The sequence below is a fragment of the Tiliqua scincoides genome, chromosome 4 (assembly GCF_035046505.1).
Source record: "Tiliqua scincoides isolate rTilSci1 chromosome 4, rTilSci1.hap2, whole genome shotgun sequence".
In the NCBI taxonomy this organism is placed as follows: domain Eukaryota; kingdom Metazoa; phylum Chordata; class Lepidosauria; order Squamata; family Scincidae; genus Tiliqua; species Tiliqua scincoides.
This window is the reverse complement of record NC_089824.1, coordinates 143,720,975-143,739,683: the sequence shown is the minus strand read 5'-3', so window position 1 is coordinate 143,739,683 and position 18,709 is coordinate 143,720,975. Positions and strand designations below refer to the sequence as shown.

Genomic DNA, 18,709 nt, shown 5'->3' with positions numbered 1-18,709 from the left:
GTGTTTAGTCAGCATTGCCTGGTCTTTTGAAGAAAATGAAAGAAATCATGTTAATGATTTTTTAAACTCCCTTTTTAACTCCCTTTTTTCCTCTCTGTTTTAAAGATAAACATACAGATATCACTGTGAAGGATAACACAGATGAATTCAGTCTGCGGGATACATTAAGCATTGCATCAACGGATTCATTTGTTTCAGCTGCTGAGGTACGTTGAAGCAGCACTGCTCATTCTCTTATATAGTCCTCATACTGCTGGAGTCTTGAGATAGGTCTGTGGTCCCTACTTAGACATTAACGACATCTCTTAGAGCAGGATGTCCAAGAAAGAGGCATACCAGGACATATGCCTGTGGATTGGCTGCAACTTTCTCGCACTTAAAACTGTGTACACGTGCAATGAAAAGTGGCGTGTCATTGCATGTAATAAATTATTCACAGATGTATAGGTTCATATCGTTTTCTTACATGTTTTCTTTATAGGAAGCATGTAATGGTTGCTCTGCAAGAAGGTCTGTGAGAGAAGGGTAGGAGATACACACTTATAGAGCTGCTTGTACAGAATCAGTCCATTGGTTCATCAATATTATCAACATTGACCAGGGTTTGAGAAGGGATCTTTCCCAGCCATGCCATTAAGACGCCTGGAACTTTCTGCATGCAAAGCATCTCTTCTGCCGTTGAACTGTGTAGAAGTTAAACCTTGCTAAGTTTCCTGAATACTTCAGCAGGATTTGTTGCCATTGGCCATAATCTTGTTCTCAATAGGCTATCTGGGCTGAAAGCATTACATTGTTATAGTTCTATTCCTTTCTGGATGGCAGTTTCAAAGGTGTTGTAGGACTCATGAGAAAGCCATGGCATAGGCTTCCTCACAAGGAAGCTGCTTGAACCATTCAGTAACAGGGTGATCCTATATCTCGGAAACTAGCAAAACTGGCAAAACTCTGAAACTAGGGCAAAACTGATGCCATTTTTGGAATCTGCACCCCAGCTACACCCAAGAATAGGTCTTACTTTTAAGACAACAAAATGTGTTTTGACCTGTGTTATCGAAGTTCAGTCTGTAAACATGAACTTGAACATTCAGCTCTAAACCCAGGAGTTTTATTGCAAAGGGTGTAAGTTCTCTTTGATCTAAGTTGCCTTTCCACAGATTTCTTTAAAGCAAAAGCATGCCTCTTGCAAGAAACAAAAAGGTAATTTTATCCTTTCCAGCGCATCTCTTCCTTCCCCACCAGCAATAGATCTAGGCTTTGATGTTGCTATGTAGAAAAAGTTGCATTGCAGCCCTAACACACAGCTGTCCCAGACTAAGAATATCCCTTTGATTCAGACTACAGATTTCAGTGCAGTGATGCTCCAGTGTCTTGAAAAACGTTAGTCTCAAGAAAATACTGCTTAGGGCAGCCTTTTTCAACCACTGTGTCACGACACATTGGTGTGCCATGAATGGTCTCCATGTGGTAGCCGCAGGAATTTGGGAGAGGTTCATTTATTAGTAGGGCCTTTGGGGGATGTGTGGCAGCATACTGTGCCCTGTGAATTGTCAAAAAACCAATGGTGTACCTTGACCATTTTAGTGCCTTACCAGTGTGCTGTGAGATGAAAAAGGTTTAAAATTGTTGACTTAGGGCTAGTGAATTGATCACCACTAGAGTTCATTAATAACTTTTTCTTTCTAGTGAATCTGTGAGAATCATTGCTTACCCTATTCCCATTTTTATTTACCTACAGTGCAAACCTATGCATATTTACCAGAACTAAGTCCGACTGTATTCAATGGGACTTACTCTCAGGCAAGTGTGGATTGGTTTGCTGCCTCAGATTGTTTATACTGCCTTGATAACAATAAACTCAGGGGGAAATGACCACATATTAAAATACTTAAGTTGTAAAGCAGTACAATGTAATAATAATAATAAAAACAGGATAAAAACACGATTACATCCTTAGGAGCCAAATAAAAACAGACCAAGCCTTGTTTAAAACTGAGAGCCTATTCCTTTCCTATGCATGTCTACTCAGTAGTAAGTCCCATTATAGGCAATGGAGCTTACTCCCACATAAGTGTGGATAGGATTGCAACCTGGCAAAATGAAAAAGGCTTTGCCTAGCATTGAAAAATTCTAAAAGTCAGCACCATTTCTGGAGCGTGCATTTCATAAACAGGGAACCACCACCAAAAAGGCCTCTTCACAGTTTTTACCCATCTAACTTCGGAAGGTGATGGCACCTAGCAAAGGCTCTTCAGTTAAGATCTTCATGTATTGGGCAGGCTTGTACACTTTTTGCAATGCTGGTTACGGTTTCCTTTCCATACCTCTGAACTGTAAGATATTGCTCTGAAGTTCCCTTATGCTGTCAGTGTAACTTGATAGCACTGGTTTTGGCTTTTCTTTCTGCAATCTTATGCACTCTCTCTTTCTGGGAATTTCTGTAACCCTACAGCTTATGACTGAGCAACACTAGATTTAGAGCCAGTATAGATTCAGTGTTGTTTAACTCCCAGTGTTTAACATGAACTACTTGGTTTTCATTTTGAAGTCCAGAAACTTAACTGCCCTGTTTTTAAAATGCTCTTATTCCTCTATTCTGAATCCTTCTCTTGGTAAAAATATAATCAGAGGCTAGCTTGTAAATTATCTCCCCTTCCTTGCGTGCCTTTGGTTTTCCAGAATGTGCTACAAAAGCAGTTGTGCCTTGATAAGAGCTCAGCTGTTGTTGCAGAGCACTAGTGTTATGTAACCGCTAATAAAGACAGTTAAAATTATACTATTACCAAATCTTTCTTGCATATCTTTCTCTGCATATGTGAGTGTTACTTTTCAACAAGAGAGATGTTGAAAGCACTTTATATATTAGTGTGTGTTACAGAGTACTAATTGAGCTATACCTTTCCACTTCACTGAGTCATGATTCAGTGGCAGTCCTGCATCCCAGTGTGTCATATAGCTTTTCTTTTACATGTTTTTGCATTGGTTATTGATCTGTAACTGTAAAAGTGATTGTGAAAAGGAACTGTATTTCAAAGGGATACTGTTCAGCTACTATATCTGTGACAGTATTTTAGCAGGTTGCCTAATAAATCTTGACCAAAGGTACCTTTCTAGCTTGCAGAACACAGAGAGAGTCGAAATGTTTACAATCTGGATTCACTTTGCCATTGTCCATTGTATGAAGAAGCTATGCATTTGGCAGAAGAGGGCAAGGTTTATTCACGTGTCTTAAGGTACTAAACATTCCTTGTATTTTTTAACTTTAATTACAGTTTGTAGACTGTTTTTGACTTAAACTGCAAATCACCATTGTTATTTCAAATGTTTATTCTGTTGTATGTAGGACTGAAATGTTGGAGTGCCTGGGGGACAGTGATTTTCTTGCAAAACTCCATTGTATCCGACAAGCCTTTCAGGTAAAAGTTCCAATGTTGGGGTGTACTGTCTTTTTCAGCAGATCTTTGTACTATACAATACAGTGGTGTAGTTAATGAATGTGTAACCCAGTGCGGAGTTCAAAATGATGCCCCGGAAGTGATGTCACAACCGGAAGTGACATTCACGCTCAGGCTTTTTAAAAAGTGCATATTGGGGAAAACCTGCCTCCACCCCCCAGAAGCTCACCACCCACTTGCTCTGCTGCCTCCCCCCAGCCAGTAGCATAACTAAGGCATCTACCTGCTACCTGGGGTCGAAAAGGTTCTATAGCCCCCCCACAACAAAATCAAATTTAATTAACTAAATAAATAAAACGTTTGCCCCTTATTGGTTAGAGACACTGCTCTGGGGTGAAGAGGGACAGTTATTCTCCCACCGCTAAATATAAGAGGAGCACCACTTGAAAGCACCTCTTTACCCAGTTAGCAGGGGTAACTGTATTATGATACATGGAATTGAGAGCTGACACATATTCACACCTTATTGGTTCCATGCTGTATTCATAATAACATCTCATTAGAACAATGAGTCTCACAAGGCAGTTTTGAGTTAAAGAAATCCATTTTTTGTTCCTTAAGGGAGTTGTGCTTTCATTTTCTGGTTAATTGGCCATAATGTTTGATAGAATACAGATATGCTAATGTGGTTTGTTTCATTGCATTCTGCATTAAATTACCTTTCCAATGATATATAACATGATGGAATTATTCGTACATACCAAGATTTTCACAATTTTGGCCACTAGTGTCAAGCTCAGCTTGTTGCCCCCCTAAAGCTTGTTACCCGGTACAACTGCTACCCCCTGCACCCCCTTAGCTATGTCACTGATACAATATACTATTATACCTTTCTACCCTACCTTTCCTTACTTTGAGAGAGAGTTTACAGAATCCATTAAAAACACAAATAATACCAAAGTACAATAGGATAACAGCAGCAACTAAAACAGAATCATATGGAGAGACAACAAATTAAGCAAATTCAGTAAAAGTTATTGAAAGAGGCAGGTCTTAATCCCCTGGTGATATACTGGCAGAGAAGGAGATAGTCTCATAGTCTTCTGTGGGGATAATCTGGAGTGGACACCACCTCAGTTTAAGCCACCCATTCTCAATGGGAGCCATATAACCCCTGAAGGGGGCCACAGACTGGTATTCAATAATAAATGATTATATATTTATCTCTTCCTGTTGTATCCTTGCCTGACCAGGGTGGAGGAGGACCACCTAAGAAGAGCTCCTAGCTGGTCATAGCCTCCCAAGAAAGGTTGAGAATGGCTGGTTTAAGCTATCAAGCAAATTAGAATTCCATCTAGGAATGATCAAGGGAATTGGAAAGCTAAGGATAATGAAATGTACACTCTGGATTTCAGGAAGGTGATTGTAATGAGCTCAAGGGACAATTAAATCTTATACCATGGCTAGAACTGATCAAAAAAAGATGGTTTTGAACCATGCCCATTCATATATTATTACTATCTAATCCACAGCTCAGTTGTAAAGTGTACCCCTGGGATTGATTATTGTGTAGATGGTTGCACAGAATGAGTCATCATAAAACCTGCACCTTTGTGCCCTACAAATTCTTGAAACTGCAAATCTTTAAATAACTTTACTTGGGAATCCACAAATCTTGGCTTGGCTTAGCAACTATTCATTATTAGTGATAACTGCTAGTTATTGGGCAACCTCCTTCTCTCTCCCCCCTCCTCCCAGCCTTCCACATAATTAGGTTGGTTTTTCTGAGCTTTCTTGGAGACAGCATTTTTTTTCCTGAGTGTTTTCTGACAGCCCAGGGCCCAATCCTATCCAATTTTCCAATGCCGGTGCAACAGTGCCAATGAGGCATGCGCTGCATCCTGTGGTGGGGAGGCACTCACAGAGGTATGGATTATTTGTTCACTTATCTGGGGGCTGCATTGCAGCTGCACCAGTGCTGCAAAGTTGGATAAGATTGGGCCCCCAGTCCTGTGGGCTGCAGCTGCCAATCGAACATGCGTTTTGCTGATGGTGACTGCTGAAAAAAGCACTTTCCGGCACTGTGCTGAGTAGCATGCTGCTGGGATGCTGGCAGGAAGGCCAGAGCCTTCCTATATATGATGCTGGCTCTTCCACCACTAACTGAGGAGGGGGCAAAACAGGGCAGCAAGGGGGACATAACAGTGGTGGAGAGGCTGCAGGGGTGGATCTTGTGCAATAGTGCATGCTGGATGCTAGATCCCATTCCTACAGCCTCCCCAGCCCCTTTTCTCCACAGACCTGCACCAGCAAAATCACTATTGCAGGTCTGAACTGGAGTGGAAGGCTTATGCAGGAGTAAGTGGAGGTAAAGCTCTTTTCCTGCTGAATCCTCCTGATCTGCCCCCCCCCCCCACTGAATGCAGAGCACCCATTTTTGGCCCAGCTGTGCCCATGTGTGGGGAGGATATACTTGGGCTGTGAAACACTTGGAATGCAGATGTAGATAAAGGGAATTCTTCTTTCTGTTCACATAAGCAAATGTAGGTAGAACGTTGATGATGATGTTAATTATCTAGCGCCAACAGCGTGCATGGTACTTTATAATAGAAGAGGAGTCGGAACCCTGCCCACAGGGCTCAATTTGGAAATAGACACAAAGGAGACTACATAGGAATGTGATGGGAGCGATGCCAGGGTAAATGGGGAAGAATATGCAATTATTTTATGTATGCATACTTAGGCTTTGTTGCAGTAAGGAAGAAATATTAGGGGGTCATGATTTGTCAAGGCTCATTTAGTGGAAGAAATAGAGGGAGGATCCCACAAATGATCAGGGAGAGAGTAGCAAATTCAGGTGGTTAAGTTTGTGTTAGAAGGGATGGTGATGATAGCATACCGATGCCATACCCGGTGTTCTGGGGCAGGGGGAGGGCAGGTTGTGAGCGGCCCTGGGGGTGGGCAAATGGGGAGCAGGAGGTGGGGCTGGGATCCAGCTGTTATGCTGGATCTCAACTCCCGTTCTGGGGGAGTTTGGAGCGGCTTCAAGCTGCTCCGCTCTCCTCGGACTTGCGCCACCTCAGGAGGTGGCACAAGTCCGAGGAGACCCATAGGGACAAGTGTGCCTTACCCAGGGTTAAGGGAAAAGTTTCCCCTTGCCTCTGGCCGAGCCGCTTTGGGCCTCTATCCCACGCTAGATACGGCGTAAGCCTCTTAGCTTGCCTGTTCCATTGCAGGGTAGGATTGCACCCTTAGGTTTTGCAAACTTCTAACTGTGTAATTGTTGATGATATTTTCCAGGTAATTCTTTCAGATACTGCCAACAGAATATTCCTTGCTGAAAGTGGAAGAAAAATTTTATCTGCTTTAATCACAAGAGCGAAAAAGGTAAGCACCGTTTTGTTGTTTAATAATGTAAGCTTCCTTTGTTGCCATGCTTACAAATTAACCATGTTAATCATGTTAGCATGATTGCACAGTGTTGCCCACTTTTAAATGATAAACAATTACTTTTTAAGGTAAGACAAAGGTTCCCAAACTGGGGTGTCATGACACCCCAACCAGGAATGCCCTGTCTCTGCCCCCTTAAGGTGCGGGAGTAGGGCAAAGGAAGCAACATGATCTCTGTGATCTGCTGCTGGAGGTTAAAGGGTTTTTTTTTAAAAAAAACTCATGTCAGACAGTGCTGGCCTCCTGGGAGGTCTGGGGAGCCTACAGACCTCTCTGCAAGTTTCCCCAAGCTTCCAAACATCTGAAAACAGTTTTTAAAAAATGCACTTCCTGTTTTCATTGCGAAACCAGAAGTGTCTCTTTTTTTACTAGAAGTTTGAAGGCTTGGGGAACCCCGCAGAGGGATCCACAGACTCTGCAGATTTCCCCAGGAGGCCAGCACTGTCTGAGGCGAGTTTTAAAAGCCCTTTTGCTCCTGGCAGCAACACAATCACAGTAATCACATTACTGCCTTTTCCTCTCCCCCCAGAAGAACTTACAGCAGTTTCCAAACTCCCAGAGAGTTTGGAAACCACTGAGGTAAGGGCTTAAAAAGAGAGTCGTATCTAATTTTCCTACTACTATTTGGTTTTACTTCACAGAATCCAAAAAAATTTGAAGAAGTCTTTGATGAAATGATTTTTTTCTTAGAGCAAACAGATCATTGGACTAATACTGAAATGGAACTTGCTGCTTGGGGAGTAAGTACATTTTGACCTTCCAATTCAATTAAGAGGTTTGTAATTGTTATGATTTATTTGACTGGACAGCTGCAATTTTTATCTTTACTTTGTATTTCGAGTTATTGATTCTATTTTAATTAGCTAATTAGTGGCAATCCTATGCATACCAACCTGGGACTAAGCCCCATTGACTACAGTGGGACTTCCTTCTGAGCAAAAATGCACAGAATTACTGTAAGCTTTTGGGCCAGTGGTTCGTAATCTTTTTAGCACCGCAACCAACTTTGTGGGTAATAGAGGGCAGGTAGCACCCCAGAATGCCTTGTGGTGCCACAGCTGATGCCAGCCATGCCAACCTGTAACTTTATTTTTAGCACCACAGCTTCATTTTTAGCACAGCTGGTACTGGCCCACAACTTTATTTTTGTACTTCGTTGGTCACGGCTTCCAGGTAGTGCCCCAGTAGACCTTGTGCGTGATCCACCAAAGGCCAGCAGTCGCAGCCTTCTCCAGCTTGGTGGTCCTTTTTGTCACCCACCAAAAATCAGTCGCAAACCAGTTTGAGGACCACTGTGTTCTGTTCTTTAATAAAAATTAGCCTTTTCTGTGAAATGTAGAATACTGTTTTATTATTAAACTTTAAATTGTATAACTGTGGGCGTAATCCTAACCAACTTTTGAGCACTGACATAGCTGTGCCAATGTGGCATGCACTGCACCCTGCAGTGAGAAGGCAGTCAAAGGGGCCTCATCAAGATAAGAGCATGTTTGTTACCTTAGCTTGGGGCTGCATTGCGGCTAAGTCAGTGCTCAAAAGTTGGTTAGGATTGCGCCCCGTGTTGAATAACTTCAAACATTTTTGTCCTAATCAAGGTGAAGCATCTAAATTTCTATGATGTCGTTCTGGACTTCATATTAATGGATTCCTTTGAAGATTTAGAGAATCCACCAATGTCTATTCAGAATGTTGTTAACAACCATTGGCTCAATTCTTCATTCAAAGAAACTGTAAGTAACTGTTTTCTTCTGAGCTCTGATCTTTTCTCATGATTGTTACAGAATCTTGTAACACTTGTAGTTAATGTCTGCACTTGTAGTTGTACTTGTAGCACTTGTAGTTAATGTCTGCACTCCTCTTCCACAATTTTTAAATGTAGAAGAAACTGCATTGTGGGAGATGCATATTTCAAGCCTTTTGAAATAGTATTGTGCTTACCTAGCAGTTTATAATGCTGTTTATAATGTATGTATATAATGAATGTTTATACCTTCTTGTACTTCCACTGACTTTCCCAAGACTGCTTGCTAGTACTCTTAAAAATTAACCATAAAACTCAAATAATTTCTTGGATCTAGCTAGAGTGCTTAGTACTTTGTATGATAACAAGTCATGTGCACTAGTAGTATTCCTAGAGGAGGGGCTAGGCAGAAATGGGTTAAAGGAATAGGCACTTTGTCTTGCTTTATATCTAGTTACCCTGGAATAAAAGGATTACCTTTAGATAAGATTACCTTTAGATACTCATGTATAGTATAGTACAGGCGTGCTCAAAATGTCGATCGCGATCGACCGGTCGATCGCGAAGCAAAATCCGGTCAATCGCGCACTGAGCCTCCCGCCCGCCATTTTGAAAGGGGCGGAAAAGAGCCCCGAGTGTCCCGATTGGCCCACCATCGCACCCGGACACTCGATCGCCCTCGAAGCGGCCCCGGGAATGAGCCTCGCGAAGGGGGGAGAAGGAACCACCCCCGCGCCAGCGCTTCTCCCCCTAGCCCCCCTCAGAGGGACGAGCCTGCTCAGCCACACTCCCCGAAGCAGCGGCAGGACAGCGCCGCTCCATCCAAGCCACTGAGGGGGCGGCGGAACGACCAAGCCGCCTGGGGGGAGAAGCGCTGGCAGGGGGGGTTCCTTCTCCCCCAGCCCCCCTCAGAGGGACGAGCCTGCTCAGCCGTGCTCCCCGAAGCACTTGATGACTTGCACTGAAGTGAATCAGGCTGCTGACAGCCAGCCTCAAGCACACTTCCAAATGTTCATTAGTGGGGCTTACTGCCAGGAAAGTGTGGCCAGAATGGCAGCCTAAGAGCCCAATCCTAGGCAGGCCTACTCAGAAGTAAGGCCCATTCTAGTCAATGGGCCTTACTCGCAGGAAAGTTCAGGCAGGGCTGCAGCTCTCGACCTTCCAGGCTCCCACCCAAAGCAGCGGCAGGACAGCGCCTTTCCACCCAAGCCGCCGAGGGGGCGGCGGAACGACCAAGCTGCTTGGCGGGAGAAGCGCTGGCGCGGGGGGTTCCTTCTCCCCCCAGCCCCCCTCAGAGGGACGAGCCTGCTCAGCCACACTCCCCGAAGCAGCGGCAGGACAGCGCCCTGGGGCAGGGACAGGGCAGTTAGGCCCTCCACTTGGTCGTTCCGCCGCCTCCTCGGCGGCTTGGGTGGAAAGGCGCTGTCCTGCCGTTGGGTTGGGTATGTTGCTTACAGTGCACTTACTCTGATAGTGTTTACAAAAAGGTGGTGAAGACCAGAATTTAAAAAGAATAAAGATGTATCTTATGATCTTTTACTATGTTTTTAATAAATTAGAGGCTATAGTTCTTAGGTAACAATTAGTGGTAGGTTATTTTTCAGGATCTGGCCTCGGTAAAATCAGACAAAACTATAGTCAGACACCCCCCTAAGTTTAACCCCTGACTTATCTGAGGGACATAGAAAATTCCATGATTTTTGGCTCAAAGCCTGCCCTCAACTTATCTGTGGGATCGACTTATAGGCTAGTATCTGCAGTAATTTCTACTCTTGTACACATCAGCAGCACTCCTAGAGGAGGGGCAAAGTACTACAATTTGCAGGGCGCTTCAATGCTGCCCTTCCCCTGTTCCTTCAGAGCCTTCAGAGCCATTCTGGGCAGCATGAGAAATGAGCAAGAGAAATGTCTCCTCCAAGTTGCTCTCACTGCCCGGAATTGCTCCAATAATGAGGTGGATGTGCAGGTTACAGGGCATGTTGAAGCACCCTGTAAAACTTAGCACTTTCCCCTCCTCTAGGAGTGCTGCTGATATGTACAAGAGTAAAAATTAATCCTTTTATCCCTGGGTGACTAGATATAATGGAAGACAAAGTGCCTATACCGTTAACCCATTTCTGCCTAGCCCACACGTGCACACATTTGATCCCTGTTACATATATGCAACATTGGGCAGAAATAGCTTATGGCCCAATCCTATCCAATTTTCCAGTGCCAGTGCAGCCATGCCAACAGGGTGTGCACTGTATCCTGTGGTGGGGAGGCAATCACAGAGGCCTCCTCAATGTAAGCAAATGCTTGTTTTCTTCTCTCAGGGCTGAATTGCAGCTGCACCAGTGCTGGAAAGTTGGATAGGACTGGGCCCTTAATAGTTGTATATAAGAGAGTTGTATACAACTCAACATGGAAGGGTTTAAAAAGCTGCACTTACCAAAATTACCTCTTCTATACAGTGGTTAAAGGTATAGGTATCTGGTCATCCTGTTTTATCCACATATCTAAGCCATTAAAAATACATACAAAAAACCAGACAATTCAACTTGTCCTCCTAACCCCATATGTCAGAGTATCTTACATAGTATTTGCAATTTACCTTTACTCAGAAAAAAATTTACTCAGAAAAAAAAAATTTAATCTCGGTAAACTGGTGGCTAAACTGCATGGCCTGTCCGATCATGCATGTATTCTTAGTTATCAGTTCTACTGATCCAGTTACTCAGTATGAATATTGAGAAACCAGTGCAGCTAGGATTTCTGCAAAATGTCTTCTATCTCATGTCTCACAATTTGAACAAATTAGTGTATGGTTAACTTTAAAATTAGAAACTTGTATGGAACTTTGATGAATGACATCATACTGTTTAGGGATGATGAAATCTCCAGGTGAGATGACCCCAAGCATGCATTCTTGCTTAAGAAATGCCAGGTGGGATCAGACAGTGGTTATGTAACTGCTTCTTTAGTTTTCAGCTTTTCAAAAGGAAAGGGGGAGTGCCAACAAAATCCCTGTTGCTACAGAAACATGAATTCAGCCCCCCCCACCCCATTCTTTGGCAATTAGCCCATGAAGTGCAGATTTGAGGAAATCAGTCTTTCAAGGACCCATTACTGCTTTGAGGGGTTGTGGCTTGAATTTAGTGCATAAGCCTTCTCCTCCCAGTGCATCCCAGTCTTGTTATGCAGAAATATTTTACAAATACAAGGTGTTTCTGGTTGGAAGTTGTTTTTCTTCCTCATGTTTTCATGCATGTCTAATTTGGCCCTAAGGATCGTTTCTGTATTTTCACTAACCCAAGAGGAATACATTGCTGTGATCTGAGGAAAAATATTTTGATGCCATTTTATCTCAGCGCCATCTCTCTGTGTCCCATAACATGGCTCTTTTTTATTTTTTTGAAACCTTGTTTATGCGAACCCACTCTTCTGGGGTTTTTTTTCTCTCTCTCTCTCTGCACTCCACAGCACACACAAGGTTTCTGTCTCTTTCTTACCACAGATCCGCACCCCATCTCTCAGTTATCCTCCTTTTTTCGGTTTCCCTACCCACAGATCTCTCTGCGCCTTACTCCGTTACACATTCTTTTCCTCTCTGAGCCACCATAGCTCTCTCTGCGTTCCCACCTTGTTTACCTCATTTTTCTCTTTTTCTACCACAAAGGTATCTGCATCCCATCTCTCAGTTAGCCCCTTTTCTTTCTTCACTTTATGACCTCCCTCCATTTCTCATTTCACACAGTGGGTGGCCTCTACAGGTGGTTGTTGTCTTCTGCAACAGGCTCAAAAACTGGTGCCATTTTCACCAGTGTCTTGGGGCGCAATCCTAACCCATTTTCCAGCACCAACATAAGGGCAATGCAGCTCCAAGGTAAGGGGAAAAAACATTCCCTTACTTTGAGGAGGCGTCCGTGAGTGCCACCCAGCTGCAGGATGCAGCACACGTCCCATTGGCAGAGCTATGCCAGTGCTGGAAAGTTGGTTAGTATTTGGGCCTTGGGCAACCCAATCCTATATGAGCCTTATGTGACCAGAGCTAGTCGCATTAGGAACAAGTGGCATAAGGTCCTTGATGGTTGTCACAAAATGCAACATGCCATCCAGAGCAGCCGAGCCACCTCTGCAAGAGGGGGAGTATAATGGCCTACTAAAGGATCCTTAACATCCCCTGGTGCTGGTAAGTTAGGAGCAGGAGAGAGGTGGGGAGAGACGAATGGGGTAAGAAGGGGGAGGAACAGGGTCAGAACAAGGGATGGAAGGGGGTCTGAGTAGCACCTGCAGTGCCAGTGTCCTATTCTCTTCCACGCCTCTGTCTGCCTTCCCAGGTCCACTTGGATTTGCACCAATTAAATAACTGCTGCAGATTCAAGTAGACCCGTTCCTGTGCCGGAGGCTTATTCCTGGATAAGGAAATAAATGTTCCCTTACCTGGAGTGCCCCCTCCCACAGGATGCAGTGCACACTATGTTAGCACAGCTGCATCAGTGGGGGTGGAAAAGGATAGGATTGGGGCCTCAGGGCCCCATTCAGTGCTGTGTGCACCGGCAGTGCACACTGTCGAAATCATGCCATTAGGCACGTTTACGAGCCTTATCATGGGCCCAGTGCCAGAGCTAGCCCAGCGCTAGCTTGTGCTGGACCAGCACCAGTGCTGGTCCCACTTTCTACCGCCCAGAGGCTTGCCTGAACCACCTGGTGATGGAGAGGTGAGTGGGGGTGGGGAGAAGGTGTTCTGGGGCAGGGGGAGGAGGTGTGGTAGGGAGAGGGAGCAGGTTGGGGTGCAGGACTGGCAGATCTCAGCTTCACTGGATCCTGAACCCCATGTTGGGCCACATGGCCCAACACGGGACACCCTTGATTCTGCGCCGGCACAAGAGCCACCACAGAAGAGTAGCCTCATTGCGGGGCTACTTCCCTTATCCAGGGGAAGGGGATGAAAGGGGCAGCTCAGAATTGGGCTGTAAGTCTAGCAAGAGGATGAGCAAAGCAGATATACTGATGCAAGGATTATCTCCTCCCCCACCTCAATTGGGCTTAAGTGGGTCTCACAAACAATGATATTTGAGGACCCCTCAGGAAATTCCAGTCAACCAGAAGTCACCAAGGAAAGAGCTCTTTAGAAAGAGCTAGAATTGTTGCTTCAACCAACCAGGTTTTTGTGTGCATTTTGTTCTTGTTCTGATTTTATATATGTAAAAAGAGAGACTTGGGACACAATCCTAACTAGGTCTACTCAGAAGTAAGTCTCATTTTGTTCAGTGGGGCTTACTCTCAGGAAAGTGTGGTTAGGATTGCAGACTTATACACATACAGAGTCAGTAAGTGGTGTTTTGTCAGTAGCTTAGTACCTCCTAGTTCTGAAGCAGCATTACATTCCATTCAGATTCTGTTATGCCCAATGGGAGACAAAAACTTAGGTTTGCCATCTGTATATTGTATTATTTCAATCCTTATTAGGACAAAACTGCTTAGCTGTGTCAAAAACTATTTAAAGTATTTTTTTCTTATAAGTTAAAAAAATTTACAATGTGGTCAAAACAAAAGTATGTACTGTCTCTTTCTTGCTTCTCAAATACTTCTGGTTTTAAAAACAACTTTTGGCATGAAAAATATGCTGGAGATTTTGGCTCCAACCTCAGCTGTAATGGTATTAAAATATGAAAACCAGAATGTATTTATTAATTGCCATATAACTTGATACAAACACCATGTATTCTAGAAGACACTGACAAATGATAACAAGAATATAGGATAGTAATATGCCTACTACTGGGGCAATTAACACTAATCAAAATTACAGCCCAATCCTATCCTGCGCTGGAAGAGGCTGGTCTGCACTGTATCCAGCAAGGTTGGGTCTGGCTGTGGTGCAATCTGGGGCCAGGGAAATCTATTCCCCTTACACTGGGCAATGCAGCAGTAGCCTGAATGGGGCTACTTGGATCTGTGCCACCTAAAGAGGTGCTGTAGATCTGAGCAGCCCAGCACTTGGCTGGGTCACCCGGGAGGGTGTTTAGGATCCAGCCTAAGTGCTGGATCCTGGCTCCACCACCCACCCAGGTCCAATCTGCCCATGGACCCACCCACTGCCTACCCTGCCCCCACCCTGGAATGGCGCCAGACTTGCCTCCCCAGACCCCCATACCAGCTGAGGCAGGCCGATGCAAACCTACCAGGTGCTGGCGCTCCGTAGGCTGAATTCGGCCTCCAGAGGCTGGTGCATATCCATGTACCGGCTGGCCTTCTGTGATGGCACAAAAGCGCCTTATGGCACTTTTGCGACACTTCTGAGCCAGTGCAAGGGACTTGTGCTGGCCCAGCCAGGCCTTTGGATCCCCCCCCCTATACAAAGAGTCTTCTCTTTTTAGTTTGGCTCTGTTAAACTGAGAAATTTGCTAACTATGTATACAGTTTGCATCTAGCTTTAGAGAACAAAGATCCTAACCTTTATGTAAAAACTGCCTGGATTATTTGCTTTCATAGTTCAGGAGTAACCATTCCCTTTTGGTATACTAAAACAGTCTGGAATCTGAAAACTATGTACAATACTATGGAAGCTGAACCACAGTCCTTTGAACCCAGCTTCCTGTCTTTCACAAGTGACTAGATTCAGATGTTTCAAACAACATACAGCAGTCCAGCTTAGTTCACTGAAGCACAGTATAGCAGTAGACAGTCATTCAAGAAAAAGAGGCAACTATGTGTACAAAATAATCAAATATAGCATTGTGATAATTTGCTGGCATTGATACTGCTCTGGTTTCACTGATTTCATCTAGGAGTACAACAGAACAGCATCTTGATGCAGAAACTCCTTACAATGCGTGGAGCTGTAGTTCAGCTTGTATAAGTATGTGTTAAGTTCATCAGGGCAACTCTGTACATGTATTCCCGTTGTGCCTGAAGTGCTTTTTAAAGTAGTATGACTCTATAGCAGTAAAAGGGAGCTTGGGTCACTTTTTAACACTTGCAATAACACAGTTTTAAAAATTAGGAAAACCATACTTGATCATACTTTCTGGTTGTTATTTATAAATATAAAAGTCAGGTGCATAAATAACTTTTAAAAATTTTTTATTTAGGCTGTGGCTTCAAGTTGCTGGTCAGTTCTGAAACAAAAAAAGCAACAAATGAAGGTAAGTAGACATTTAATTTTCTTAATTTGTGATTTTCTGATCTCTTCTAGCTATGTAAACTGCATCGTGAACTACGTGTTGTTGAAAAGCTGTGTATAAATATTCTTAATAACAACAACTTGTAGAAATAGCAACCGCGTCCTCCACTGTTGATTGTGGCATATGTGATAGGAAATTAATTAGTGCCTCATTTTCCCCAGCATTTTTACATGTGATAGATTCCAACCAATTAGAAGATGCTGAATGACTTGGTTCAATATCTAGGTTTAACTATGAAGAACCAGAATAATAACAACTATGAAGAATAATAAAAATCCCTTTATTAATATATTCATTTAAAATTGCTCAGTAGAATTATATTTATATATAAAACTATATTTAATTCACATGTTGGTGCAGCAAATAACGCTCAAATAATTGGCTCAGTTGGTGCGGCAAATAATGCTCAATGTAGAAAACAATTCATAATTGTTCATAATTTTTTTAAAGGGTCCAGAGATTAGAAATATTTGTATATCTGTGAAGAGAGAAAAATACAAAGCCAGAAATATCTCGACCCACAACATAAATTGGTTTATAAACCAATTTATATCTGTGTAAAGGATAAAGGATCAAACTATTATTTGATATAAAGGTACTTTAATTAAACGGAAAGCTCTTTTTGTGAAATAGTCACTTACAGCCCAATCCTATCCAATGCTGGCGCAGTGGAGCTGTATCCATCACTGGAACTGAGCAGGCTGGAGGTCTCTTCAGGGTACATTTGTTCCCTTACCCCCTATAGAGCCCCAGCCTGCTTAATGGGGCTAAATCACTGCTGCATAACTGAGTAGCCCTGTGTAAGGCTTTCAGGCCTGAGAAGGGGATGAAGACATGGCAGACACCTCCTCCACTGCCCCTGTCCCCTCCAGGACCTGAACCACCCCAACCCTGCCCTCCCCATGCTCTGAAACACCCTCTCTCTGCCTCCATTCAGTCCTACCTCTGCCCCTCTGCCACCCAGCACAGCACTTACCTGCCCTGCTGGCCGTTGGCAGGATGCAGCACCTGGAGAAAAGGTGCAGCCCTTCCCTCAGTATCTTTTACTCTTTGGGTGTCATAAAGCACTTTATAATGCTTTTACAACAGTCCACTGCCGCTACTGTGCAGGCGGCTAGCTGAGCATAGGATTGGGATGCATATGTTGTACATCAGATTAACAGTGACATAGTTTCAGAGGTGAAAAGGTTTACCTTTATTTTTTCTCTCTTTTCACAAATTTTGTATCAGGTTCCTGAAGGCTTCTTTGCACACTTCTACGCTATTTGTGAACACATCAGCCCTGTTCTGGCATGGGGCTTTTTGGGCCCCAGAAATTCTCTAAATGAGTTATGCAGTTTCTTCAAGGTATGCAGTGCTGTAGAGAGCTTATTGTAAGCAAACTAAAAACAAAGAGTAAAACTAGAAAATATTCCTCTATATAATATCCAGAACCCGCAGATTACCAAATGTAACTGACTTTCCTCTTTATTTTACTAGGATCAGGTGCTTTATTTCTTGAAAGACATTTTCGACTTCGAAAAAGTACGATATTCAACTCTGGAGAATCTAGCAGAAGACCTTATGCAATTGCTAATTCGGCACACTGATCTTCTTCTGGCCTACCTTGGAATTGACTCATTGCGGCATGTCAGTGGCTGTGTAGTCGGGTGTGGACATGCAGCCCCCAGTGGCCTTTTGGAAGCAAAAGTACAATAGGTTCTTGATTTTTGGTTTTAGTGTGAGCACAATTTTTGCCTTTCTCTCTCAAGAAAAGATGCCATTGCTGCTGCTTCTTTTTTTTCCTAAGTACTCGTAGTTACCTGAAAATCTGCAGTGTTGCTAAATAAGGACTCAGGGAGGTTTAAAAAACATGGAAATAATTGCTGAGAATATTACTGCATATATCTGGAAAGAGCAGCTTAGCTGTCATTGGATCTCTATGTAATAAATCCCAAAGTTTTTTAAATAGTTGTGAAATTTATTTGTGAAAATACTGTACATTTGCCTCTGATATTATTTGTGATTGAACTTGTTACAAGGATATATGGTATAGTAAAAAAAGTTTGTATCAAAGGATTATATTGTGTGAATTGCTTGGTACAAAGTCTCAAAAGCTCTACCTAGCCATGTTTTTGCCAAGCTATTTCCCCTTTTTTGTCTTAAATGAAGTGTGCAATAACCTAACACTTGTAGTGACAATGTATTTAACTTAACTTTGCCTTGAAATAGCATTTTGTGTATATAAGCTAATTAATTCAGCCTTTGGGCAGCAAGGCACTCCATAAGCATTGTTGCAAAATTTAAGTGCTAAATTGTGTACTTTGGCTACTATGTAAATCAATCTTTGCTGAAGTTTTGCATCAGATAGCCATGTGGAAAATCACAGTCTAGTGAGGCCTTATACAATAGTTGAAATAAAAACAATACAATTTGTTACAACAAATTGTAAACAACAGTTTAGTACAAATTGGTTTAATCCCCTTCATCTTTAGAGAGCTTTTAAAACTTTATACTAGTTGTGAATAAGCTAAAATAGTATCTTGTTTGAATGTAGTATATTTTTAAGATAAAATGCATTGCAAAAAGACTCATGCAACCCTATTGAAATACATGTTTGTTTATCATTTAAATGTCTTGGTTTTTCCTCAGAAATCTTGCTTTCAGTTTAGATGAGGTCGCTAAAGATATACATGTGTGTTTGTAGGTACATCAAACAAAAAAGTTTGGTCTCAAAATATTTCTGAAAACATTTCACCTAAATCTTACAAACAACTTTGTTCTGCTTTTGTTTGCTAGGGTATGTGCTTGTACTGTATATACAGTATAGTCTTGAAAGGTGACGAGATATTCATGGCTTCTATCATATGGCATGATCCTATGCTCCAAAACAGAACTCAATGAATCAAAGCTGATATTTTCTGCTTTAATGAGATGACCTGCTACCTCTTCCTGAGTGGAAAACAGCCAGGACCTTC

General features: G+C 42.9%; 1 protein-coding gene across 2 annotated transcripts in view; it reads left to right on the top strand.

Moving 5' to 3' along the window:
- The window catches only part of MIGA1 (mitoguardin 1), a 47,152-nt gene extending 28,815 nt beyond the window's left edge, over positions 1-18,337 (top strand). For both annotated transcript variants that reach the window (XM_066624304.1, XM_066624303.1), the window contains 9 exons: positions 106-206; positions 3,112-3,230; positions 3,341-3,413; positions 6,693-6,779; positions 7,484-7,582; positions 8,438-8,572; positions 15,660-15,713; positions 16,983-17,099; positions 17,232-18,337. In XM_066624304.1, coding sequence (XP_066480401.1) covers positions 106-206; positions 3,112-3,230; positions 3,341-3,413; positions 6,693-6,779; positions 7,484-7,582; positions 8,438-8,572; positions 15,660-15,713; positions 16,983-17,099; positions 17,232-17,450 — 1,004 coding nt within the window. In that variant the 3' untranslated portion in view covers positions 17,451-18,337. The remainder of the gene's footprint in view (positions 1-105; positions 207-3,111; positions 3,231-3,340; positions 3,414-6,692; positions 6,780-7,483; positions 7,583-8,437; positions 8,573-15,659; positions 15,714-16,982; positions 17,100-17,231) is intronic.
- The last annotated feature ends 372 nt before the right edge of the window (positions 18,338-18,709 follow it).